At 40.1% G+C, this 24,596-nt stretch overlaps 5 protein-coding genes across 9 annotated transcripts; 3 read left to right on the top strand and 2 right to left on the bottom strand.

The window, feature by feature from the left end:
* Positions 1 to 3,151: 3,151 nt before the first annotated feature.
* tspo (translocator protein) lies at positions 3,152 to 6,011 on the top strand. Of its 2 annotated transcripts, none has more exons than XM_003454559.5 (4): positions 3,152 to 3,283; positions 4,964 to 5,139; positions 5,250 to 5,388; positions 5,491 to 6,011. In XM_003454559.5, the coding sequence occupies exons 2-4, from the start codon at positions 4,967 to 4,969 to the stop codon at positions 5,662 to 5,664; spliced, it is 486 nt and encodes a 161-aa protein (XP_003454607.1). In that variant the 5' UTR covers positions 3,152 to 3,283; positions 4,964 to 4,966; the 3' UTR covers positions 5,665 to 6,011. The 2 variants fall into 2 exon arrangements, with proteins under 2 accessions (XP_003454607.1, XP_003454606.1); XM_003454558.5 differs by lacking the exon at positions 3,152 to 3,283 and adding an exon at positions 3,326 to 3,735.
* Positions 6,012 to 7,117: 1,106 nt separating this feature from the next.
* On the bottom strand, positions 7,118 to 9,783 carry uqcc2 (ubiquinol-cytochrome c reductase complex assembly factor 2). Its single transcript, XM_003454557.5, has 4 exons — positions 9,615 to 9,783; positions 8,057 to 8,131; positions 7,391 to 7,457; positions 7,118 to 7,283 (listed from the first exon to the last, which is right to left on the bottom strand). The coding sequence occupies exons 1-4, from the start codon at positions 9,750 to 9,752 to the stop codon at positions 7,174 to 7,176; spliced, it is 390 nt and encodes a 129-aa protein (XP_003454605.1). The 5' UTR covers positions 9,753 to 9,783; the 3' UTR covers positions 7,118 to 7,173.
* An 89-nt stretch (positions 9,784 to 9,872) lies between these two features.
* On the top strand, positions 9,873 to 11,540 carry tomm6 (translocase of outer mitochondrial membrane 6 homolog (yeast)). The gene is made up of 3 exons (XM_013277080.3): positions 9,873 to 10,013; positions 11,023 to 11,151; positions 11,295 to 11,540. The coding sequence occupies exons 1-2, from the start codon at positions 9,916 to 9,918 to the stop codon at positions 11,117 to 11,119; spliced, it is 195 nt and encodes a 64-aa protein (XP_013132534.1). The 5' UTR covers positions 9,873 to 9,915; the 3' UTR covers positions 11,120 to 11,151; positions 11,295 to 11,540.
* Positions 11,541 to 11,557: 17 nt separating this feature from the next.
* On the top strand, positions 11,558 to 12,464 carry lg5h1orf74 (linkage group 5 C1orf74 homolog). Its single transcript, XM_019358817.2, has one exon. It carries the CDS (start codon positions 11,588 to 11,590, stop codon positions 12,380 to 12,382), a length of 795 nt encoding a protein of 264 aa, XP_019214362.1. The 5' UTR covers positions 11,558 to 11,587; the 3' UTR covers positions 12,383 to 12,464.
* On the bottom strand, positions 11,575 to 23,999 carry sirt4 (sirtuin 4). 4 transcript variants are annotated; one of them, XM_025907266.1, is made up of 7 exons: positions 23,827 to 23,999; positions 23,653 to 23,729; positions 23,338 to 23,428; positions 22,988 to 23,200; positions 15,153 to 15,640; positions 14,337 to 14,631; positions 11,575 to 14,245 (listed from the first exon to the last, which is right to left on the bottom strand). In XM_025907266.1, exons 5-7 carry the CDS (start codon positions 15,638 to 15,640, stop codon positions 14,093 to 14,095), a joined length of 936 nt encoding a protein of 311 aa, XP_025763051.1. In that variant the 5' UTR covers positions 22,988 to 23,200; positions 23,338 to 23,428; positions 23,653 to 23,729; positions 23,827 to 23,999; the 3' UTR covers positions 11,575 to 14,092. The 4 variants fall into 4 exon arrangements, with proteins under 4 accessions (XP_025763051.1, XP_005459099.1, XP_005459098.1 ...); XM_005459042.3 differs by lacking the exons at positions 22,988 to 23,200; positions 23,338 to 23,428; positions 23,653 to 23,729; positions 23,827 to 23,999 and adding an exon at positions 16,018 to 16,177; XM_005459041.3 differs by lacking the exons at positions 22,988 to 23,200; positions 23,338 to 23,428; positions 23,653 to 23,729; positions 23,827 to 23,999 and adding an exon at positions 15,886 to 16,019.
* Positions 24,000 to 24,596: the final 597 nt, after the last annotated feature.

Here is a 24,596-nt window from a genome sequence, read left to right as displayed (position 1 = left end):
TGTAGTTTTAAGTTACTACTGCATATACTTTGTCTAGAAAACACTGTTTATAAATGCAGTTACAGTGTATGTACAGTTGGGTTGTGTCTTGAAGATGGTGTGTGCAGTGATGCAGTTAAAGCCCAGTTTAAGTCATCATTGGTATGATTATGATGTGTGCTGTTTTCATTTAAAGAAATTCAGTCATTCTCTTTAAGTACAACCCCAATTTCAGAGAAGCTGGAATATCTGTATTTATAAATGACACACTAAGGAGGAGTAATTATAATATGCCAATGATATGCTAATTTGCTAATACCTTACTTTACTAATGCTTAATAGTGTGACATTATTATGAAGTGCTACCTAGTCCAGTAAGGCCTTTAGGGGTTTTATTTCTTCTTCTATACCCAAATTCTGGTGATAGTCTCCCAGATTGTGGTAATATGGGATTACCACTGGTTGCAGAATCTTATCTTGATATCTCTGCATCAAGATTGCCTCCAATAATGGCACGCCTTGTTTTTCAGTGAAGGAGATATGTCCTAACACCATCACTCTGCCTCCATCAAAAGCTGCTACCTTATCGTTGGAGCAACCAGCATAGTGTTTTTTGCATCTTCTTCACACTTTGACCATACAATCCAGCTGCCATAGGCAGAATCTGGACTCATCATTGAACATAACGTTCCTCTACTTGTTTAGGTTCTACTGCACATGTTGCAAGACCAATGCAAACAGGCCTGATGATGAAGGGCAGTCATGACAGGCCTCCTGGCAGCCCTTTGAGAATGGCGATTGGCTGTGTGCAGTTCACTCCAAATAATGCAGCAACTTGGTTTTGCAACTTCAAGTTGCCCTATGGCACAGGCCCTATGCAGGTCAGTCAGACATGGCGTGCTTGAAGCAGATGCCAACTGACCGATGTAGCACATATTCAAATCTGCTGCTCAACCCACAAATATAATTATTTACAAATAAATAAACTCCTTACATTTGAAACCATTTAAGGGGAAATAAACAGGCTTTCCAAAAGTATAGAATTTATTGCCAAGAACCATTGTTACAACAAAGAAATAATCAACCAAACAAAAATGTACTTATTTTTTTTAATTTGATGGCAGCAACATGTCCCAAAAAAGTTGACAAAGGGGTAATAAGGGCCTGAAAAGTAAGTGTTTCTAAAAAGATACAGCTGGAGGAACATTTTACAAATAATTAGTTTAATTGGCAACAGTTTAGTAATATGAAACAAGCATCTCAGAGATTCAGAGCTTCTTAGTCAATTGCAAAGGGTTTAAATAGCTCATCCCTCTCCCTTTGGGAGAGGCTTTAACTTCCTCTCCCAAAAGTCCAGCAGCTGGTTTCCTCTGTTCCCAGATGTTTACAGTCTGTTGTCACTACAGTGTAAACATGGCCCAGTCCCAAATTTTTTCAGACGTGTTGCTACCATCAGATGCAAAATGACCTTATTTTGTCTTAGAATTGTACATTTTCTCAGTTTAAAAATGTTTTGTGTTTTCTATGTTCTATTGTGAAAAAGAAATGGATTTATGAAGTTTTCAAATCATTGCATTCTGTTTACATTTTCCACAGCCTCCCAGCTTGTCTGAAATTGGAGTAGTTAAAGAGAATGACTGAGTTTCTTTAAATTAAATAGCAAACATCACAATCATACTAACGATCACATAAATAGGACTTTCAATATAGAGGCAGTTTTACACCTTCCACTATAAAGTAGAAGAATACTCAATCACTGCACACTCCACCCTCAAGACTATTTGACACAAACCAACAAGTTAACTGTGCATATGTTGTAACTGTGTTTAACAGTGTTTTTGACTGACAAAGTATGTGCAGATGCAAGTGTGTCCGGGAAAAGTGAGGAAACAAGTGAAAATGTAAAATGAGCAGCATCTGAATAATATTGGAGGCTGCAAAGCTGAATGCAGAATTTATAAAATTAGAAGCTGGATAAAGTGATACCCATGTTTATTTTCAGCAGTTTTCCATTGTGAAGGAGAAAAGGTTTCAAACTTGTCCAGGCCTTAAACCTCATGTGTGTTCTTCCATACTAGCAAAGCCATGAAAATAAGGCCTTTATGAAAACACTGAATACAAATTTGCTTCCTTGAAAAAGACTAAAGTTACAGTTCAGTATTGAATATTACATAAAATAAACTATATATAAAGAGTCTTGGAATAGCAGAAATGCAGAAATGTCTGCGTGTAGCACAGAGCCATGTGTCAGTGTCTGGGTGTTTGAATGAGTCTCACAGGCCTGAATGTGCACTTGAAGCCATTTATAATCCTAAATTTTTTGATCTGCTGCTCACCACAAACAAGCATAAGTAGAAATGTTGGACTTTTAACTGTATTTACACAAGTTTTACAGCTTTTCATTCTGTTTTCTACAGTCATTGCTTCAAACATAAAGAGGAAGTTCTCTGCACTCTCTCAGAAATCTGCTCATGCAACTGGATCTCAACACTGGCATCTGTTTCCTTACCTGACACGTGAGGTTTGAAGACAGACAAGTAGTGTTGCAAGAACTGCACAGATGAAGACATAACTGTACTCGGCTACTCAACATTATTGTGATGTGAACACAGAGGCCTGGGAGAGGTATTTCCTCAACTTCAATCTTGTTATGTCTCATGCATACTCCACCAGTAAGTATTAGAAATATAAATATAATATATAAAAAAAATAATATATAAAAAAAGGGTAATAAAATTAATAGAAATAAGTTTCCATAGTTCATAAAGCAGGGATGTAAAACTCATTTTACACTGTGGGCCACATCCAGCTCACTTTGATCTTATATGGGCAGGATTGGTGAAACTCCAATTTCTGTCAGTGTAAAATAGTTTAACTACATAATTAATCTCTACAAAATCTTAACATAAAACAAAGAAGCACAATTTTAACGGTATTTTTCGTTTTTTCTACATTACAAAGAAATTCTGTCATAGTAAATGAAACAAGTCTGTCAGCACGACTGGGCTTAAATTGTAAATAAAGTAAATGATTAAATTACAGAAATCTATAATTGATTACTTCAGTGCAATGTGAATTGCCATGGGGCGGAACACAAGGAAAAACAGTAAAATGTCTCAAATGTATGTCCTTCACATTTTCCAAAGCCATTCAGTGGGATGGATTGGATCCTGGCTGATTCTAGCCCCCGGGCCGTATGTTTGACATCCCTGCTGTAGGGAAAACATGACATTTTAAGTGGTCTAAAACAAGCTGTTGGAACAGGAAAGGAAAGCATTGTAACGCCTGCCATTCGACACGGAGGGTAACTATCTTGACGTTTTTGTCATCTTTGCTGTCACATAACAGGCTCCGTGCGCTTCCTCGGCCAAAAGGACACGAGACAACAAACAAAGCATTGAGCGAATACGTTTTTCGCGGTTTTTTTTTTTTAACATTTGTGTCACCGTGGCCTTATGCAACACATTTATTTAGCTAATAACCGGTTTTTCGACCGTTAAACAACTCCTGATGTTATCCTCGTGACCAGTCGTTGGTAACTACGCTGCGACGTGACATTGTTTGGCTCAGTAGCGCAAGTAGCACTCGTTATCCAGGGAGTGTCAGGGGAGTGTTTCTGACTGCTCCGATAAGGTGGCCCTGCCCACTCGACAAACAATATCACGGCTTAACAGTGTGCTTAAAGATTTGGCTGTATGTTGTAGATTCAGTCCTCGATACGACAGTCATACTTTACGCTGCTGCCCACTGAGTGAGGTAAGAAGTTAAGCTATGTCTGCTCGTGACCTGACATCAACATTAGCTTTAACGCAACTTTGCGCCGCCAAACCTTGACCTAGAGTCACTCAAGTGCAGCGTGACCTCAGAAAGTCAGCGCACGTAATGTTTGGGAGCACGAACACGTAAAAGAAAAATTAATTAGCGTTAAGTTAGCATGTTTCACTGCTGCGCTAGAACAACAGCAAAACGTGCTTAAATGTATAGTAAAAGTCATGTGTTTTTGTAACGTTGCTGTAAGAAAGAAAATGAAAGCGACAGAGTCATGCGGGTATTGTTCTTTTCCTGCTTATTAAAATAAAAAGGTTTGGGGATTATGTCAAGGGAAAGGAATGCGTTTACTTGTATATTTAAGCTTGAGTACATACATTTTTAATGCTTAAATGTCCTGTTAAAAATAGCAGTAAAGGTAACAGACTATTAACCTTAACTGTATGAAGGGAAATCTTGTTTACATCTATAGATACCCCCATAAGACCTGTTATTTCTGGCCAGCAAGTACTCTGTAACAGTGCACAAAGCCATTTCTATGCAATGATAAGTGATTAAAAACTGGAATGCTACTTAAAAATAGCCCACAGCTTGTATTTCTGAGGCTAATGAGTGCAAAGAGGTCGATCAGTGTGAATATGGACTATGTTTGGTTAACTCTCAGGGGTGTAATTAAGTTGAAATGGTTCAGCCTTGTAATGTTAGTTGATAGTTGCTTTGGCTAAGGATTTAAAATGGTCTTTACAGCAGTGATACTTTGATTTAACGTCTGTTGTGTAATGATGTATTGACTCTTAAATAAGTAGCATGTCTTTAATGTGTTGAAGCCATTCTGGTTGGTTATGAAGTATAAGCTTTTATTTATGTGGTGCAAGTGTCTATTATTGTGCTGAACTGTAACAGGGCTGGCCATTTGGTCTGCACAAATCGAATCTGATGCCATGCTTCAGTTAGTTATTAAATTTAATTTTTAACAGAGAAATTGACATATGCCTAATGCCTACCTTGAAATTTAAAAAACTGTTAAAAAAAAAAAAGTCTAAAACTAAAATGATCAAGGATGTGCGCATAACAAAATCCTCACTTTTTCTGTTACTGCAAATCCTGTTTAGTCAGTCATGGGACAGCAGATGCATTAGGCAGAAAAATTTGATACTTATACCTATGAATATCCACCCTTAGCGGAAGTTAAATGGCTGTCTTTTTCTTATCTCAGAAAATGTGGCTGCAAATAGCTGGGTTCACTGCCCTGCCACACCTGGGAGGGCTCTACGGTGTTTATATCACACGCAAAGAGGTAAATACCTGGTACCCAACCCTGAAGAAACCATCGTGGCGCCCACCAAACAAAGCATTCCCCGTAGTGTGGACGTGTCTGTACACAGGCATGGGGTAAGCACATTGTGACTGATTTCTGCATTATCTGTGAAGCAACCTCCTTATCTTAATGATCTCGTGTGATTTTTTTTTTGTTGTTGTTTTTTTTTGTCTTTCTCTTCCAGCTATGGTTCATACCTGGTGTGGAAGGAGCTTGGAGGTTTCACTGAGGATGCACTAGTTCCACTCGGGCTTTATGGGACACAGCTAGCTCTGAATTGGGCCTGGACTCCCATTTTCTTTGGTGCACACAAGCTGAAATGGGTAAATTTAAATTTGGACACCAATAATTAGGGGTGTGGTAAGTGTGGCAGTGTAGTTGTATACATCGCTGTCACTGACATGCCCTCTGTCTGTTCTTTTTAGTCCCTCATTGAGATTGTGCTTCTCACTGGGACTGTTGGAGCCACCATGATGTCCTGGTATCCCATCAGCCGCACCGCCACGATGCTCTTGGCGCCCTATCTGGGCTGGCTGTGCCTTGCAACTAGCCTCAACTACTGCATATGGAGAGACAACCCAGAGGAAAAAGAAGAGTAGGGATCATGACTGTGTGTTTTGAAGAGCATACTTATATTCTGAATCACGTACACAATGTTATTAAAAAAAAAAAAAAAATACTAATAAAAAAAACAGGTCAGTCTCACTTTTTAACTTCTGACTTTATTATCCAGCTGCTTTGTTATGACCTTGTTGGCTGGTCACAGACTTACTAATACTTGCGTATATGTTGCCCAAAATAAAAAGAAGAAAAATAAATAAAGATGTCATTTCTAAATAGTGGTATCCCCTTTAACATCTGCAGTACTTTAGATCTGAGCAGGCATTATGTTATCTGCTTAGATACTGTATAACAGCCTGCTTCTAATAAATTTATTTTGTTCCTTAAAAAAAAATCCCTTAAGAATTTCAGTGCATTGTCAGAAATGTCATTACTAATAGGAAAAACTGTAATATGATCAGAATATCTGATTACATTGAAAATAGTTAAGTCACCCCATCATGTGGAGTTTTGGTTGTTCAGTTTAAAACAAAGTTTTTACCTTTTTTTCTTAAAGAAGCGATGTTCAAAGTGTGAATTTATAATAAAACTGTGTAAACTAGTCCACGAAACATTTTTGCTTTGCAAGTAAATAATTTGAGTTAACGGTCAGGTGCATTTCTCAATCAGACACAAGCTTAACTGATTAAATCCTGCCTGGTGAGCCAACTCACAGCCGTGATGTAGACCAAATGTTTTTCAGCATTGTTTTTATAGACTTGTTTAAATGTAAGATTTCTTATCATATGTAAAAATTCAAGTCTGAACTAATAGAAAAACTCCAGGAAATTGAAGTTTGGTGTTACAGTCTTAACAGATTAGTGTTATTTTACAAACTGATGACTGTGGGTTATTTCCACCACACAGCCAGTGAAGGCTTATAAAAATATTTAGTTTGATTCAACAATATCCAACCAGCGAATATTCACAAAACTTGCAGCAGCTGACCTACAGCAGCAGAAGACCACACTGCTTGCTACTTCTGTCAGCTAAGAACAGCAAACTGAGGCTACAGTTCACATGTTCACTAAAATTGAACAAGACTGGAAAAATGTTGCCTTGTCTGATAGGCCTCAATTTCTGCTGCAACATTCAGATGATGGTCAGAATTTGGTGTGAATGGCATGAAAGCATGTCTCCATGCTGCCTTGTATCAACAGTTCAGGCTGGTCTCAGGAGGATGATGTATCGCATAACAAACTCAAATCATCTCAAACTGGCTTCTTATGGAAGTGAGTTCACTGAACTCAAATGGCCTCCACAGTCACCAGATCTCAGTCTAATATGGCATCTTTGGGATGTGGAGGAACAGGACACTCATCATAGATGTGCAGCCAACAAATTTGTGTGATGCTGTCATGTCAATATGGACCAAAATATATCCAAAAATATTTGTAAAGCTACAATTTAAATAAATATAATATATATTTTTTTTAAAAAAAGAGTCCAAAATGATAACAATAAGATTTATTTCTATACATATAGGAAAAGAAGATTGGAAGAAAAAGTTATTTTTCAGCAGGTTTCTCTGGGACGTCTTCTGGTGATTTAGAAGAGAATCTCTGCATTAACGACTTCCACAGACCCTTTTTTTCCTCGTCCGTATTTTGCATAGTTCCTGTAAAATGTAAAAGTTGGGTCTAAGTTACAGCAAGTTCCTGGGGCCTCATAACAACATTATGTTTAGTAAATAACCGAGAATTGACAGCACATGCGAGTCCATACCTGACAAAAGTAATCTACACTCTTCCACTGTGACTCCAGTGAAGCTCGTGTCTCTCACACGAGGAAACTGAAGAGAGAAAGAAAATAAAATTCTTATTGCCTTCGACAAGTTTTCACACAGGAATTTCTTTCAAAATGAAAAAAGTCAAATATTATATAAAAGTTCATTATGTACTCAAATAATTTGGTGTGCACAGTATTTGAAGGAGTCAGCTTCCCATTTTCTGCATTTCACATGCACAAGGAAAATTTCCCCTTAAAACAATGTGCCAAATTAATAGTCTTCCTAGAAAAATCTTTTTTTTAGTAAGTAAAACTTCCCTATTTATAGTAACTCAGAGAAGGAAGACAGACTATCTGCTGATCTCTGGATCTTACGTGAACACTTGCTGTCTTTATAGTTCAAATTTAAAGGTTAACTATTTTTAACCATTAACCTCGTGTGCTTGTTTAGACCTTTGTACTTAATGTAAACACACTTTATCATCTCCACACAGAAAAAAAAAAAAAGTAACTACACCTTTACAATCTTAAAGAATGGAGAAGTCATTCGCTAGGTGACAGATGTCTGGTTAACGACAGCAGAGGAAGGCACTGTGTTTTTCGTATGATATAATAAATATAATAAAGTTGAAATGCACCTCACATATGTGCATGAGTACTTACCCGCTGTCTGTATATGTTGCCATTAATCTGTGCCAGACTTTCATACATCTGATCACATTTCTCAGGATCTGAGATCTAGTGGGGAAACATTGAAGTGGTTAAGATGTGATTTTACTCACTCAACATGTTTTAAATGGAAAAAAAATATTCTCATTATTTTAATTATCAACTTTAAAGTCCAAACAGGTCATTTTGGTTTCCGTAAAAAAGGCATGAGGATGTGCGATGCACTGCCATGCTATATACGCTTGTGCTCTACTATGCCATCATAAAAATAAATAATCACTGTGCCACCATCTCTCTGGTGTCTGTGGGTTACATTTTTTAAATCTAATTCTTATTGGTCAGATCACACACAGTACAGAATCAAAAGGCAAAATAATGCTTGTACTGTGTTTAAGAGATGGGAGGTGAAATTCAACTAGAGCCAGGGTAAAACTTCAGTGTAATGCCAATTTGTACCACAAGATGGTGCTGCGAGTCAGTGTAAACTTTATTTATAAACTAGAGTTTTTTTGTTGGCACCTAAGATTCTGCTGGCATCAAACACCTATGATTATCAAAAACCATCTTTTTCCATTCCTTTTCGTTACTACTTATCCTGTTCAGAGTTGGTAGTGGGCTGGAGCCTATTCCAACTGTTATTTGGCAAAATATCTTATATTTTTTACATGTTATGGTTTACAATGCTCAAATGGTTGGCTTCTCAGAAATTTCATGTTTTAGAAACAGATTAAAGGCTGTTTAGTTGGTTGCAAACACTGATAGTTATTTTTATTTTCAAGATTTATTTAAAAAAAAAAGATGCATCCAAACTGGGTCATTCCATCTCAAATCATCGTGGACCTTCTGTTCGACCATCTCTCATTTACCAAAAAACTTTTTATGGTTTTAAATTTGGCCATTTATAATGACTGCTGTGAAATTTTAGCTTTATACATCAAACACCTTTCAAGATATATTTGTGAAAGGTGGTCCATTGACGCCGTTCCAGCAGGTTTATATATCCATTGAATATCTCAGATTTGTTTAAATACTTTACGATCTAAAGTTTAGACACATAATGATTGCTGTGAAATTTTACCTTATTATTTCAGATACTTTTTTTGTATACCAAGTGAGGCATTTAAGTTGAATGAAAACATTTTCTTCAGTTTTGTGACTAAGAAATGTAATGTTAGTAACTATTCTACTAATTTGGTTTTTCATTATTGTAAGATGCAACTGTAAACTATTCAGGAACTGGCACTGGTTGATATATGAAGCTAAAATTTCAAAGCAATCATTACAAATGTCCAAATTTTAAATCAGAGGCGGTTGAGTAGAAAATTTTCTAAACACCAGATGATTTCAAATTGACCCAGCTGCGAAACCAGCGGTGGAGTGATGGACATTAGTGGCTCAAACATGTCAATACTGGTCGCTTGTAGTTCGCAGAAATCTGCTTTGGATTAGGTTGTCAGCTGCTTGCTCTTCTAACTAAGCTGTCCTCTTAGCTTCCCTCGGTTATTTACAGCAGAGAGGAGTCCGTGTGTTGCTACCAGCTAAAATTCATTACCTGAGTATTTTCACCCTCTCGGAAGGCAGAGGCGACTCTCTGCCGCAGAAATGTCCCCAAGTCGCGGCCTTTCTTGGTCTCGTCTCTGGGCCATTCCTCACACAGCTTCAGAAACCGACGGTACCTGGTCGCAGACATCTTTGGTCATGTAACAGCACGTCCTGAGTGGAGCGAGGAGGACGTACGTTTTGGTTTGAGCTTTATCGCACACCGTAGTTGTGTAACATCTAAAACCTTCCCCCTTGACTCTTCGCCCTCGTTGCCGTTGTCTTTTCCTACCCCCAGGACGCACGTTAGCAACATGAGTGGGGCAAACGCTAAAAAGGGCTCTTCCCCCGGTGTGATGGAGTGGATCAGCTCGGCCTGTCGATTCGCAACAGATAGAAACGACTTCAGAAGGTGAGACTGAGCAGACAGCAGTGATAGTAAGAGGGTTTTTGGGGCGGTTAGCCGTGTTGCTAGCGTTAGCACTGGTGTGCCAATGGAGGAGTCTGTCCTTGTCCTCTCACTCACTAGGCTACACTATAACTAAAGAAACAGGCAATACAATTACAATTATGATCATCAGTTTAATCGAGTTGTATGATAATATTACCAGCGTAATAGTTATTTTTAGTTTGTTGATCAATGAACAGAAGATATGGACTAATCTAATCGATTAACCACTTTGTCAAACTTTAGGGAGAGTATAGTTTCTACTCTAAGGGCATCAGGAAGCTTAATGTATACAGTATGACAGGTAGCTAATTAGTCAATGTTTAGTGGCCAATTTGTTCAGGCAATTGGATCCCAGCAGCACATTATAACCTATGTAGGATTACCTGGACACCGGATTTGAGGAAGATCCTACTATTGTTTGCATATTAACATGCGATGGGTTTTTGTTTTTCTTTAATGTGTGGTTCTTCTGTCAGAGCTAGAAAATTCTCAACATCTGTGTACCAAATATGCCAAAATATTGGCTCCCCTAGGATTAAGGTGAATGCCACGTACCTGATATACTAGGTGTGATGGGAAGCCTATAAGATATATTTATATATTCATATATGTTTAAAAAAATGCCCTCCCTCTATAGCTGTGGGGTAGACCCAAGACATGCTGGAAAGGTTATATCGCTCAGCTGACCTGGGAAAGCCTTGGCATTTTACCTGGAGCAGGTGGTCTGAGGGAAGTCTGAGCTTCTCTGCTTAGGTTGCTGCCTCCAGGACCTAGCCTAGCCTAGCTCTGGATAAACAGAAGAATATAAATTAATAGATGGATGAGGTTATAGATACCTGTGGTCTTATAAATTTATGTTTACTCAGTTTCCCCTCACAGCAAAACCTGTAGCCACAGGTTGAACAGGGTGTTGTTGCTGTTGATGTCATTACTGATTGTTTAAACCTTTTTTCTTTTTCATTTTTTTAAGGAATCTTCTGGTGAATTTGGGCTTGTTTGCAGCTGGTGTTTGGGTTGCAAGAAATCTCTCCGATTTCGACCTGATGTCTCCTCAGCCAGTGACATAGCGTGACCCAAATACATCACAGCCAGGATGATGGTGAGGTTATCTTCTTTATTAGAGCTGGAGAGAGGTGTGATCTGTGTGCACACCTCTAATGAACAAAAGCAGAATGCATTTATCACCGAATAACTGCTGTTTTTCTACAGATTATTCTGACTGACATGTTTCTTCTCCTTTAGGCATCCTGGACCAACAAAGAAGAAACAGTGGACACAAATAAACTCATGAAACAGTTTTTATGACTAGTTTTAGTTTGAAAACTTTTGTCTGGTTTACTTGTGTTACATCCATTGACCTTTTGTTTGACCATTTGTTAGTTGTTGTTTTTTTTTTTAACCTTTCTTGTAAGTGTAGATTACAACTGTGCAGTTTACTTTTTGTCTTTGATTCCAGCTAAACAGCTACTTAAAATTGAAATATCTCTAGTCCTGCTTGACTCCTCAGTCTTGTGTGACGTGATTTTTATGCAGTCATGTCTGCTTCAGAGCTCTTTGTTGCTGCTGCTCGTAAGTATCTGTCTGCTGGTAGAAAGTCCCTCTCCGCTCCTCAGAGTCTGGACCTGGCTGCTCAGGTGTCAGCTGTAGATTTGGGATTGAAGCCTGCTGTTCTGTACGATATTAACGGTGCCTGCGCAGAACAAGTGGAGCACTATCTGAGCTCTTTGCAGTCTCTCCAGCTTGTGTCTAAATCGCTGCTCACGCTGGATTTAAATGGAAATGGTCTCATTGTTAATCCGGTCACAGTCAAGTCAAATCTAGAGCAGGTTCTTCATGAGGGGAGCAGCGTGGCCGTGATTGATGTCTGCCACTCACAGGAGTCGCCCACCCTCGCTGATCCGCTGAGGGGAGACCTGAAGTGCATGATACAAGATTTACTACTTCTACTGGGAGGGGTGCAGCAGCTTGACGAGGTTGAGAGGCTTCTCAGTGGCGGAGAGAAATGTGAGGAGTGGAACCTGTGTACTGTGTTTGGGCTGTTACTGGGTTACCCCGTCACTTACTGGTTTGATCACACGAAGAGTTTCGACAACTGTCTGTCCATGACTCCCCTCACGGTGGTTACGGCTTCAGCAACATGGCAGCCAGATACTGCAGCTCACAGATGTTGTCTGTATTCCTTCAGCGTCCCAGCTGCTCTGCAAGAGGAGATAAAGTCTGACCTGGAGACCTGGAAACTCCGTCTGCAGCAGAGATTTGAGCAGCAAAACCTCCTGAAAGATCTCACGATTAATCAATCTGTAGTCACACTGCCCTCGGTTTGTTTGTGAACATGATGTAATTTTGTCTTTAAAGCAAAATGCTCTGGGTTATGTTTGATTATTTATGACTGTAATAAACACTGTCAAAACAGCTGTTGGGTTATTGACGTGGGCGGCAGGTTCCAGGAGAGGGAGACCACCTGATCAGAGTTAACTATATTGTTATTGACCTCACTCATGAAAATACCGACTATAATGCAACATGACCTGACAATACATAACTCAGGTTAAGACTAGTGTGAGAAAAAGGTGTTTTGTTAGAGCGGGATGTCAAACTACATACAGCCCACTCTGATCTTCAGCGGGCCGCAACAGTGAAACTCCACTTTCTGTCAGTGTAAAGTTTAACTACACGTTTAATCTCTGAGACATGTTAATATCAGAAAAAGCAGTGCGATTTCTACAGCATATCTCAGTTTTTCCACGGATACAGAAATGCTGCTGTAGTTAATGGAAAAATCTGTCAGCACGTCTCTTCAGGCTTAAGTTGGGAGATAAATGTTACAGAAAAAGATCTGGTAGCCTCATGCTCAGACTACTTTGTAATTAGAAAAGAGAAAGTCTCTGTTAATTCAGATTTTTTTCTTACTATGCACACATTGTAAAAGACAGACATTTCTGTATTATACAGGAAATGTTCTGTAATTTCATTGTTATCTACTGCTTAATTACTTTGGTGTAGTATGAATAGCAATGAGGGAGCTCTTTATCAGCATGAAAACTTATGAAAATACATTCAGTCCAAAATTTTACATTCTTCGTGTTTTCAAAAGTCATGCAGGACCAGATTGGAATCTTTGTTATCTGATTCTGGCCCCTGGGCCTTATGTTTGATACACCAAGGTTTGAGACTTCTTTAATGATGAATATTTCCATCTTGCAAGTGTGATAATAAATTAAAAAAAAACAACTCTTATTTTCTGAATATTTTATTACAGAAAGTTTTCACCACATAACCTTAAAAAGACAGCATAATGCCACTTTAAAATCCAGCCTGAAAAAATATTAATTCAACCTACTTTAAACTGAAATTCACAAAAACTGATTAAAATGAATATGGCAGCATTTAAAATCAATCAAAATACTAACCATCTGAGTATTGCATAATTAAAAAAAGGAAGAAGAACAAATTGCACCTTTTAAAACAGATCTGGTGGCAGAACATGAAAATAAACATTTATATTGCATCTTCCCATCGACATAAGAGCAGCCACCATGTGTGTTTTTGTCTTATCAGAATAAGAGCGTTTGATTCCAAAGGTGTCGTCAGTACCTAGTGATGGTGCTTTGTGTGTTTGATAAGACTTGAAAAGACATTCTACATGAATGCAGTCCATTTATAAAGTGAAAAGAGCTTGAGGAAGAAAACGGGGTACCTCTGTTTTTCTTCAAGCCTGCAAATTTTCATTTCACTTCACACATCTGACCTGCATGCCATTATTATTTCAACCTAAAACCAACAATCACACAACAAAGCACAGTCTTTCTGTTTTCCTGGTAGGTTGACATTTGATTGCAGAGACAGGATTTCAGCTCCCTGACACCAACCTGCTGTATGAAGATCAGCTGGATTCAAGTCTGACACATTTATAGCTCACAATTATTAACATTCAGTCACCTGCATACAGCGTGTAACAACAGAGAGCAACTGTTTCCATAAATCTGAGGTAGTTTTAACCTAACCAGCAGAGCACTTCAAGCTTTTTAGGCTGCGGTCAGTCAGAGCGGCTGAATGACTGACAGCACTTCCCCGCAGCGGCCGCTGACTTTCAGCTCAGCCAGGTGGTCTGCTCGGGTGGGCCCTATGTTCAGGATGGCGACCGGCATCTCCCTGTCCCTCGCTGCCAGTAAAAACCTGTATCCTGAGTACACCTGAGAAACATCAATGAGGAACAACGTATTCAGTCAAGAAACAGTGTGCTGAACGCTAACAAACTGGTTTACTAGTTTATCCAAGGCCCACCTGTAAAGATGACCCCACAACGAGCACCGCATCCGACTCTGCCAGCCTTTCGTGCACAAACTGCACAGTTGCTTTGTTCACGGAGTCTCCAAAAAACGTGACCTCAGGCTTCAGTATCCCGCCGCAGTCATCACAGGAGGGAACTCTGAAATGGAGGACCTGCTCATCCTCCAAGAAGACGTCTCCGTCTGGGGCCACGGCGCCAGCCTGAGCTCGCCACTCTGGGTTTAAAGATATAAATCGCCTCTGGAGCTCCTCCCGTGCTGAGATGGCACCACAGCCAAGGCACGTGACCCTGAGGATGCCCATATTTCATACTCAAAAAATGTCTTCTAGTCAGTTAACATGCAAACAGACAGCATTTCCTAATAACTCCTGGTGATGCAGGGTGTGTGTTTTAATTACTGTCACCAAACCAATGTCTGGAGTCCCAAAGCCTTAGAAACGGCTTTGTAATCCTTTACAGACTGATGGATGTCAGTGATTCTCAGCTGTTCTTGAGTTTCTTTGGATCGTGGCATGATATATTGAGTCGATTTGTGACACTGAAGTCAGTTTTTCAGGAAGGGGGTAAATGCTTTTCACAGAACTGCAGAATATAGTGGTGATTGTACATGAAAACATCACTAAAGTAATCCAACATTTTGCCAATGACACCTGGAAACTTTTACCTACATGGCATTCTCAGTGCATGGCTTTTGCTCACAAATAAGTAGTGTTTATACAGTACATTGTATTGTATTGTTGTAACACTGCCATTACTTCTTATTTGACGCTTATTGTCTATGATGCATATGTGAGTTTATGCGTTCTCACCTGTGGGCACAGCCGTGGAGCTCTGTGAGTCTCTTCTGACCCGCCTTTGAGTGAAGAGCATCTACATTCTGCGTAACCAGCCAGTGCAGCTTGCCCCTGTCCTCCCACCGCTGCAGGGCCTTGTGTGCAGAGTTCGGCTGGTGGGAGGAAAACTGCGGCCATCCGACGAAGTTTCTGGCCCAGTAGCGCTGACGGGACTTTGCGCTGCGGACAAACTCTGCGTACTGCATGGGTCGTCTGTCAGTGCGGGCGTACAGCCCGACGCCCTCTGAACGGTAATCGGGGATGCCCGACTCCGTGGACAGACCCGCTCCGGTGATGACAAACAGGCGTCTGGCTCGGGTCACAAAGTCCTGCAGCAGCTCCAGTGAGTGGGCGTCGGTGGTGCTGCAGGCGGGGACAAAGTTCATCAGCCCTGCAGGGACTGAGGAGGCTCTCCTTACAGGTGCTGTGTGTGGAGCCAGGACCCGCCATGGCAGCCTCATCATCTGCAAGCAGACGTTAAACAAACACACTTTTTGACACCATGTTTTTTTTGTTTGCTTTTCCCCACGTCAAATAAAAGAAAATTACCTGCTTACTATCTTATAATGCACTTATTATACTTTTATTATACAGTTTTTAAGTTTTACCGAATATGTCAAATAAAAACACGAAACAGAGTAAGAAGATTTAACAACACTTTCTTTTGACACACGTTTAAACAGTTAGCTTGACACGTTAGCTGGTTTACCTTATTAGTGACTTACAGCGGTAGTTACAGTCAGTGAAGTTAGCAGCAGCAGAAAGTGTCACCAGCTAAAACGAGTTGTTGAATAACACAGCAAATCACTTATGAGATAACATTGGCAGGAACAGGAAATACCTATTTGATGGTAGCACCAAACACAGCCGCGTTGTAGTCTGGGAGCTGTAGTCTTAGTTGTATCTTTTAGCTTAAGAAATTTTTATTTGATGACACAGTCACATTGAATCGTTTTTAGCTTTTGTGATTGTGTTGATAGGAGTTATGTGGGTTTCGTTTTCATTGCTTTCACATCCAACTCATTCACCAGATTAGCCTTGGCTCCTGTGTCCAGTTTGAAAGTTACCAGGGCTCCATTCACTGGTAACGTCTCTGTCCATTTGTCCTGCTTCACTGTACTGACTGCAGGTTGGTCCATGGGTGTATCTTGCTGCATTACCATCCCCACAAAAAACGTGTCACTGAGAGCAGTTTCTTCTACTGTGTGTACTCTTTCTTTTTGTTTATTCTTTGAAAAACACAGGAGCCAAGGCTAATCTGGTGAATGAGCTGGATGTGAAAGCAATGAAAACGAAACCCACATAACTCCTATCAACACAGTGACAATCTCAGATATGTAAATAGTAATAACAATAATCATTATTTTAGTTTAGATCAGCACCGTGGATGACAACACAGCCAGAGACAGGGGGAGCAGACACAATTATCTGAACTTGTGCTATGAACTCAGTTCATTGTCTTTAGCTGGGCTGCCTAAAGACCAAAACAATGTAGTCTTACTAAATGTAGCAGGCGAACAGAAAATCACAAGGAGGATGAACTAGACGATTGCAGACAGGTGTTGGGACTGCTTCCCTCCATTGTCCTAATTGACACTTTTGCCTAGTGGAGCACTGACTGTTGCTTATTCTCAGTAGCGGTTTTAGATACGGGCGACACGGGCGGTTGCCCGGGGCGGCATCGTGATGGGGGCGGCATCACGGGCATCGGCAAAAAAAAAAAAAAAAAAAAAAAATTGCTCGTACTCATGCTGCCCGATGGCAGCCAGCGCATATTGGGAATGTCATAGGCACCGATCGGTTTTCTATCGCCCATTTGCTGGGAGTAAGGGCGCCCTCCGTTTGCGAGGTGCGCCTGCTGCTTGCGGCACAGGGAGGAGAGGGCGAGGCGGCGGGGGATTCTCTGGCTGGCTGGAGCAGCATCTAATAACCAACTCGCAAAATAAAACAAAATAAAAACAAAACAACAAACACGAAAACACCGGACATTATGATACAGACTTATAATTTGCACCGATGTTTTTTCGAAATTCTACACACGAAAACTGAGCGCGAGAGCCCTCGGTGCGCCTGCGCGCTGCTGAAGTCAAAGTAAACTTTATTGTCATCTCCGCTACATACAGTCCAGTATATAGAGAGACGAGACGACGAGGCTCCAGTTACAGCAGTGCAAATAAACGAACAATAAATATAGTAGAGTAAGAAAATAAATATACACTTTAGGACTCGGGGTAAAGGGATCAATAACAATTTAAAATTTATAATTTACAGTTTGATGATTTAAAGTCTCACACATAACCCGTCGAAAGGGGAGGGAGACCTGCTGCTTCCAAATAGAGCACATTTCATTCATGTTGTAAATCCAAGCCCATTATGTATTCATGATTTGAATCCTGGGTTGTGTGAAATCCCAGAAATACACCCTAGACAAAGTTAATCTGTGAACTAAGGTGTAGGTCTATTAGATAAATCCAAATAGATTAAATCACTGTTCCCATTTTTTTTACCTTCCTGAATTATAGCTACATTTTCAGGAGGGTAAAATTAGTACTTCTGTAATGGAAGTGCCCAAGGTGACTGAGAACCCATGATTGCAAGGTGACTGAGAAATGTTCCAAACTAAGAAATCATGTTTGTTAAATATGTGTAATTTATATGTTTTTTTTATTTATCCTTATCCTTTTCTGTGGTTTTTCTTTCTATTTGTTTTTATCTATTTAATCTTCTGTAAGGCACTTTGGTCCATTGTGGTTGTTTTGTGATTTGGAGGCTGCCTTTAACAGCCGATTACGTGACAGCCAGGCGACAAAGGCTGCTCCAAATGTGACCCACAAATGCATCCTCCTTTTACCCGGATTTGAACGATGATTCGGGTGTATCCCTCGTGCCCCACCCTATCCCAGGATTCATAGCAGTGGCAGTGGATAATTTTTTGATTTAAGCTTGTTCTGCAGCCACAAGAGATAGGCACCTTGCAGTCGACAAAATCCTCTGTATGCCAGAGTTTTCTAGAGTCAAATGTGAGGCCATCTGTCCGACAGCTAAAGCTTCTCCTAAATTAGGTCATGCAACAGGATCATGACCCCAAGCACAGCAGCAAATCTACAGCATGGAAGTCCAGACCTCAACCTGACTGAAATGCTGTGTATAAAGGAATGCTTGCAAATGTCAATGAATTGAAGTTATTGCTGCTGACTGAAGGTTCTGTAAAATTCCTCAATCATAGAATGATTACGATATTGAACTAAAACAAATGCCTGAATCCTAAATTGTGGATATCCTATTATGGTGATCTAAAATGTAACACTAAATGTGATTAAAACACTAAAACACTGGACTCCTGGGCTGAACGACCGTGAGAATCACCAACCCGAGGAAAACACACAATACATGAGTCCATGACAAAGACAATTCATTCTTGAATGAAGACATTGTTCAGACACATTTAAAATGCAGCCAATTGTGTTTATTATTAAATTATTGAGGAAATAGAGGGGGGGGGGGTAAGAAGAGGGTAAATTAAAGGGATAGAAAAGAGGAAAGAGAGGACAGAAAACCCCAACAATGCCCTCTGAGCAAGCACTAGGTGCGACAGTGGATAGGAAAAACTCCCTTTAAAGGAAGAAACCTATGACAGAACCAGGCTCTAGAGGGGGCAGTCAACTGTCGGGACTGGTTGGGGGGTGAGGGTGAAAGAGAGAGAGAGGGGAGGGAGATGGGACAGTGTTTTTGCACTTCAAGAGGGTAAATTAAAGGGATAGAAAAGAGGAAAGAGATAGAGGACAGAAAACCCCAACAATCCCCTCTGAGCAAGCACTAGGTGTGACAGTGGATAGGAAAAACTCCCTTTAAAGGAAGAAACCTATGACAGAACCAGGCTCTAGAGGGGCAGTCAACTGTCGGGACTGGTTGGGGGGTGAGGGTGAAAGAGAGAGAGAGGGAGGGAGATGGGACAGGTGTTAGGGGTTAAAGGGAAATAGGGGAGGGAGAGGTGTCAGGTGGGAAAGGGAGGGGACAGGATTGGAGAGGTGAAAATTACGATGGAACAGAGGTGGAGGAAGACGAGGTGACATCAGCAGCAGAAAACGTAGAAAACGTAGAAAAAGCAGGAGTGTCCCTCCTCCAGAAGAAACGGAAGCGTTTTTTCTTCTTTTCCAGGAGCTTTTCCACGAGCACTTTTTTCTCTAGGATGAGGGTTCTTAACTCATCGATCATTTGTGTATTTTCCTTCTCAAGTTTCCTGCATGTTTTCTCCACTTCTTCTAATTTGGCTTGTTTTTCTTCCAGCCTTTCTTTCAGTTCGTTACATTTGCCTCCTGCATTAGCTTTGCCTTGTGCATCTCTGTATAACACTGTTCTAATTTGTTGTGCGTGTCTTCTAGCTGCTGACTTCTCTCGATTTGTTGAAGTGTACACTGCAGGTCTTTGTTTGTTTTCTCTAGTTGCTGCTTTAACATCTGCACCTCAGTGTTTTTGCACTTCAAGTTGTTGGAACGTTCCTCAAGTTCTGTGTTTTTTCTCAGCATGTCATTGAGCTTACTCTGCATGTCTGAGCATTGTTTTTGCAGTGTTTTCTTTTCCCTCTCCAGTTCAGTTGTTTTGTTGTTCATTTTGTTATAACGTTCTTGCAGTTTTTGGTTTTCCTCTCAAAGTCCTGGAGAGTTTGTTTTTCTTCTTTCTGCTTTATTTCCCGTTGTTCTTTGTCTTGAAGCAGCTCTTGATATTTCTGCAGTGTTTCATCAAGCTTTACCTGCTGCGCTCCGTATTTTTCCTGCATGCCTTGGAGTTGGCACTGCATGTCTCTCTGCTTTATGTCCAGCTTTTCTTTCTCTTCAAGGATTTCTTTATTTTTTTGCAGAGCTTCATCAAGCATTACTTGCAAACCTTTGTTGTGTTTCTTGATGTTCTGAAGCTCGCAATCCAGATCTTTCTCTTTCATGTCTTGCTGTTCTTTCTCTTGTTTGAAATCCTTATTTCTTTGCACTGTTTTATCGAGCTTTATTTTCAGCGCTGTGTATTTTTCCTCCACGTCTTCAAGCTTGCAGTCCATTTCTTTCTGTTTAATTTCTTGTTGCTTTTTTCTTGAAGCAACTCTTTATTCTTGTTCAGTGTTTTATCATGCCTTGCCTGAAGCGCTTTGTACTTTTCCTCCATGCCTTGGAGTTTGCGCTGCTTTACGTCCATTTGCTCTTTTTCTTGGAGGAGTTCTTTATTTTTTTGCAGAGCTTCATCGAGCTTTATTTGCAAGCCTTTGTTGTGTTTCTCCATGTCCTGAAGCTTGCAATCCGTATCTTCCTGTTTCATGGTCTGTTGCCCTTTCTTTTGAAGAAACTCAACCCTTCCTTTCAGCACTTTGTGATTTATCTCTGTGCCTTGGAGTTTTATGACCAGTTGTTTCTTCTCTTGGAGGATTTCTTTATTTTTTTGCAAAGCTTCGTCAAGCTTTACTTGCAACTCCTGAATCTTTTTGTCCTTGTCCTGCTCGTTTTTCTTCTGTTGGAGGACTTCTTCTGTTGGTTTTTCTTGAACTTTATTAAGCTTTGCTTGGAGCTCAAAGATCCTTCCGCGCATGTCTAGGACTTCCATTTCTTTCTCCTTTTGAATATCTTCCTTTTCAACAAGCTGGCTGAACAATCTATGTACTTCAGCAGTCCTTCTCTCATATTCTTCTCTCAGCAACATAATCTCCGCTCGTTGTTCAAAAAAACTTTGCCAGACGTAATAGATGTACTCTGGCTGGGGCGGGTGTCGCGTATTGTGATTCTCCCTGAGATTTTTCTCATCCATTTCTTCCAAGCACATCTTCTGTACTTGAATATTGTCCTCTTGATCGCAAAGAGGAGCGCTGGGCTTTACTATTTCTCTTTTGTTGTGTTTTTTCGGAGACATGTTAGAATCTGTAAACAGTGAACAGTGACTCTGAAAAGGATCCAAAAAAGGCTTCTCTGGTGAGCGTTTGAATGCTGCAAATGTAAATGCTGCGAATAACAGACTAAAAGTTGTTGTGTCTCACTCCTATTTAAGGGTTTTTAGGATCAAAGGATCAAAGTGGTGGTAAGATTCTAAATGTGGGTGATGTCAAAACTCTGGAAGCCAATGAGGTTGTCACATGACATTTGTGGGAGGGCATTTTTTACCTGGACAAATTATCAATAAAGTTTCAATCTCTGTAACAATGATGACAGTATAATTGTTATTGTTCAGCAGAACAACAAACAATTATATTGACAATTATATGTGTCCAGTATGTTGGCTGATTTTCTTTTACTTTTTGCATTTGAAAATAAAAGTTGTCCTGATTTTAACACCATTACAAGAAGTGTTGTTAATTATTCATTTTGAATCATAATCAGGTTACCACAAATTGTTATTCTTAGTACTGCATACTTGCAGTGAAGAAGTTGTCCTAACAGTCATCTTAAGTAAACTGCATTCAATTTTTCTGGAGGCAATGAGTTTGCATAGTTTTTTGAGCTCTGGGAACTACTTAGATTTTACAGTGCAGTAGTTTGAACATTTGTAATAACATTTCTGCAAACTGGAACAAACTTCTCCTTTTCTAGAACTGTTGCTAACACTTATGACATGAAAATGAATCGAGATGGAGTGATAAATGTTATTTTTCTTGTTTTGTTATATCTAAAGTTTAAAAACAAAAATAGAAACTGTTACCTGGACTGCCTCAGCCCAGGTGATGTAATATTAGCAGACAGAGGGTTTGATGTTGCAGAATCTTTGGAGCTGTACCATGCTGAACTGAAGAGCCCAGCTTTCACCAAAGGGAAGAACTAACTGGCCCTAGATTGCCCAATCAAATCTCTTAATGCCATCAGCCCTCCCCTTCCTTCACTGTGCGCTCACCTTGTAGAAAAGAGTTGAGTGTGGAAGAAATGGCAAAAATGTGGAGCTGAAAAGCTAAGAGAGAAAAAGAAATTATAAATAAATCAACGTGTCAAATTAACTGACATGTTAGCTGTTGCAGCTCCTGCTGCATTTTATGTATCTATATTGTGTCTTTTTCATAATAAATAATAAAAAACATGATTTATCCTCACTGTATGAACATTCTTGGAGTCCTTGAAGTCTCGTCATGGTGAAGTTACTCATGTGATGCAATGTTGTTATAATGGTCCAGCTGGTGTGTAGCTATCATATTAGAGTTCTCTTTCTTCTTCTGATTTTATAACATTTTTTGGTGATGGTGTCACATTTACAGTGGTTGCAACACTTGCACCTAAAGTGCCACCATAGTAACCACTGCATAAATGCAACACACTTGTTTTCTAACAGGAATCTGCAATCAGCCATTCCTTAAACTAAATCCTAACTTTGTCATTGAGCAAATTAAAAGAACAAAATCATGTTTGAACATAAACTGAGTATTTGCATGGACATGCTCAAATTCAAAGTCATCTTTTTGTCAAAAAAACATATGGACAGGTCATACACAAGAATTTGTAATTGCAACGCTCCCACGGCCCTCGGTGTACACTGAACAACATAAACATAAAAAGATACAAATAAAATAAAGTCTTATATACTATACATTACAATAAAATCTTATATAAACGACAGTATCCAACACAATCCAGGGTCAGAGGGCCCGGTGGCGCCAGTGTTCGGCAGCCTCGCCTCTGTCAGTGCGCCCCAGGGTGGCTGAGGCTACAATGTAGCTTGCCATCACCAGTGTGTGAATGTGTGTGTGAATGGATGGATGTAAAGCGCTTTGGGGTCCTTAGGGACTAATAAAGCACTATACAAATACAGGCCATTTACCATTTACAATCCAGCTGTTTGATGGGAGAAATCACCTGTTTTTCATAGAACAGCAGGTAAGCTGTTCTCTGCCGCTGCTCATCATTGACGAACTCATCATCGTATGTTAGTCAGCAGTGTGTGACGTGGTCTCTTAGCATGGCTCCCTGGCTACCACCGTGACCTGCTGGGGTACACGGCCTGGAAACTGGTTCATCTCTCTCATTGACTTCAGGACAACGCGGCTCATCATCTAAGGTCACCTTTTTCTTTGAGGAACACATCACCAGTTAGTTCAACCAAAATGGATGACATAATGAGAATTTGAGTGTCAATCCTAACATTCAGACTCCACATGTTCCTATAACATCTGTTCACGTGTCACACTCGGCTCTGTAGAACGTACCGTGCAGAAAAACAGCAGCGAGTTGGGAGGGCAGGAAACCTCTGTCTGGACACCAACGTCCTTGACTTCACATTTTTCAGTGCTGATGGTACTGTTATAGAAAGACACAAACAGTGCAATCACAGTGATGAAATTACAGGAGAAGAAACACAAAGCAATCAATCAGCTTTAAATAGGAACACAGTAAAAGGACCAAAACATCCTCAGACTGGCTGACGGGGTTAACACTGGACAAAACACAAAAGATTCTCCTTCATGATCCAAGAAGGAAGGAGTACCAGCAGAACTTGTTCAGACAGTAAAATAATATCGTACCTCTGTTGGGGTTCAGAAGGTGGCACGACCGTGTCTTCTGCCTTGTCTTCATTTTTGGGAAAAACCTTTGACTTTTTCTGCCAGTTACAAATAAATCCAGTTAAAAACAAATGATGCACAAATTCCTGCACCGTTTGTTTGTTCAGAGCTTATTCTCTGCAGTGGTAAACTCACCTCACAAAAAAGCCATCTGCGCCACCAGGAAGCCTTCTTTGATTTGTTCGTCTGAGCCTCAGCTGGAGGTGAGACTGGTGCAGAAGAGGTGGCTGGAGTGTCAGGGGCCACATGTTCATCTGTGAGATCCTTTCGTGCACTCACACTGGAAAGATAACAGAGAAGATCAGTCTGCTGTAATGCACTCAAACTGCCCTCAGTGCCACAAGAAAGTCAGCTAAACCGACTGCATGAAGCTGTGGACTCCACAGAGGGAACAAATCTACAACTTACACAGTAAAAACTGATTCAGCTCAAATATTCAGACAAATATTTACTTTCAAATGAGAAAACTGTGCATGCATGTTTACATGTGTATTTATAAATGTATACATAAACATAATTTTAAACATAGTAAAAATGTGACAGAGAGCAAAGATCGTACTTTTCAGTGGGTCCTCTCCAACACCCACAGTATCCTCCTTTATTATCTGTTTCAAATAAATCAAACAGCATGTGATTTAATAAGAACTGCTGCACAAAAACAGCATTTTTTTTTTAAATATTAAAAAAACATGACAAATCAGGCTGTGCCTTTCTTCTTCTTAGAGTCCAGCAAAACATGTTTGCACTTTTGTTGTTTGAGCAAATAATCCGTAGAACTTGTAAAGGTTTTACAAAACACTTCGCCTTCTCTCTGCAATCTCCAACTCCGGTTTGCAAAAGTCTGAAAGTGTGTGAACTTACAGTCCTCAAAATGTGACACCTACAGAATGTGTTTGAGTTAGCAG

This window comes from Oreochromis niloticus, linkage group LG5 (assembly GCF_001858045.2).
Source record: "Oreochromis niloticus isolate F11D_XX linkage group LG5, O_niloticus_UMD_NMBU, whole genome shotgun sequence".
Taxonomy (NCBI): domain Eukaryota; kingdom Metazoa; phylum Chordata; class Actinopteri; order Cichliformes; family Cichlidae; genus Oreochromis; species Oreochromis niloticus.
Note: the sequence above shows the minus strand (reverse complement) of the source record. Positions and strands in the feature narration are given on the sequence as shown.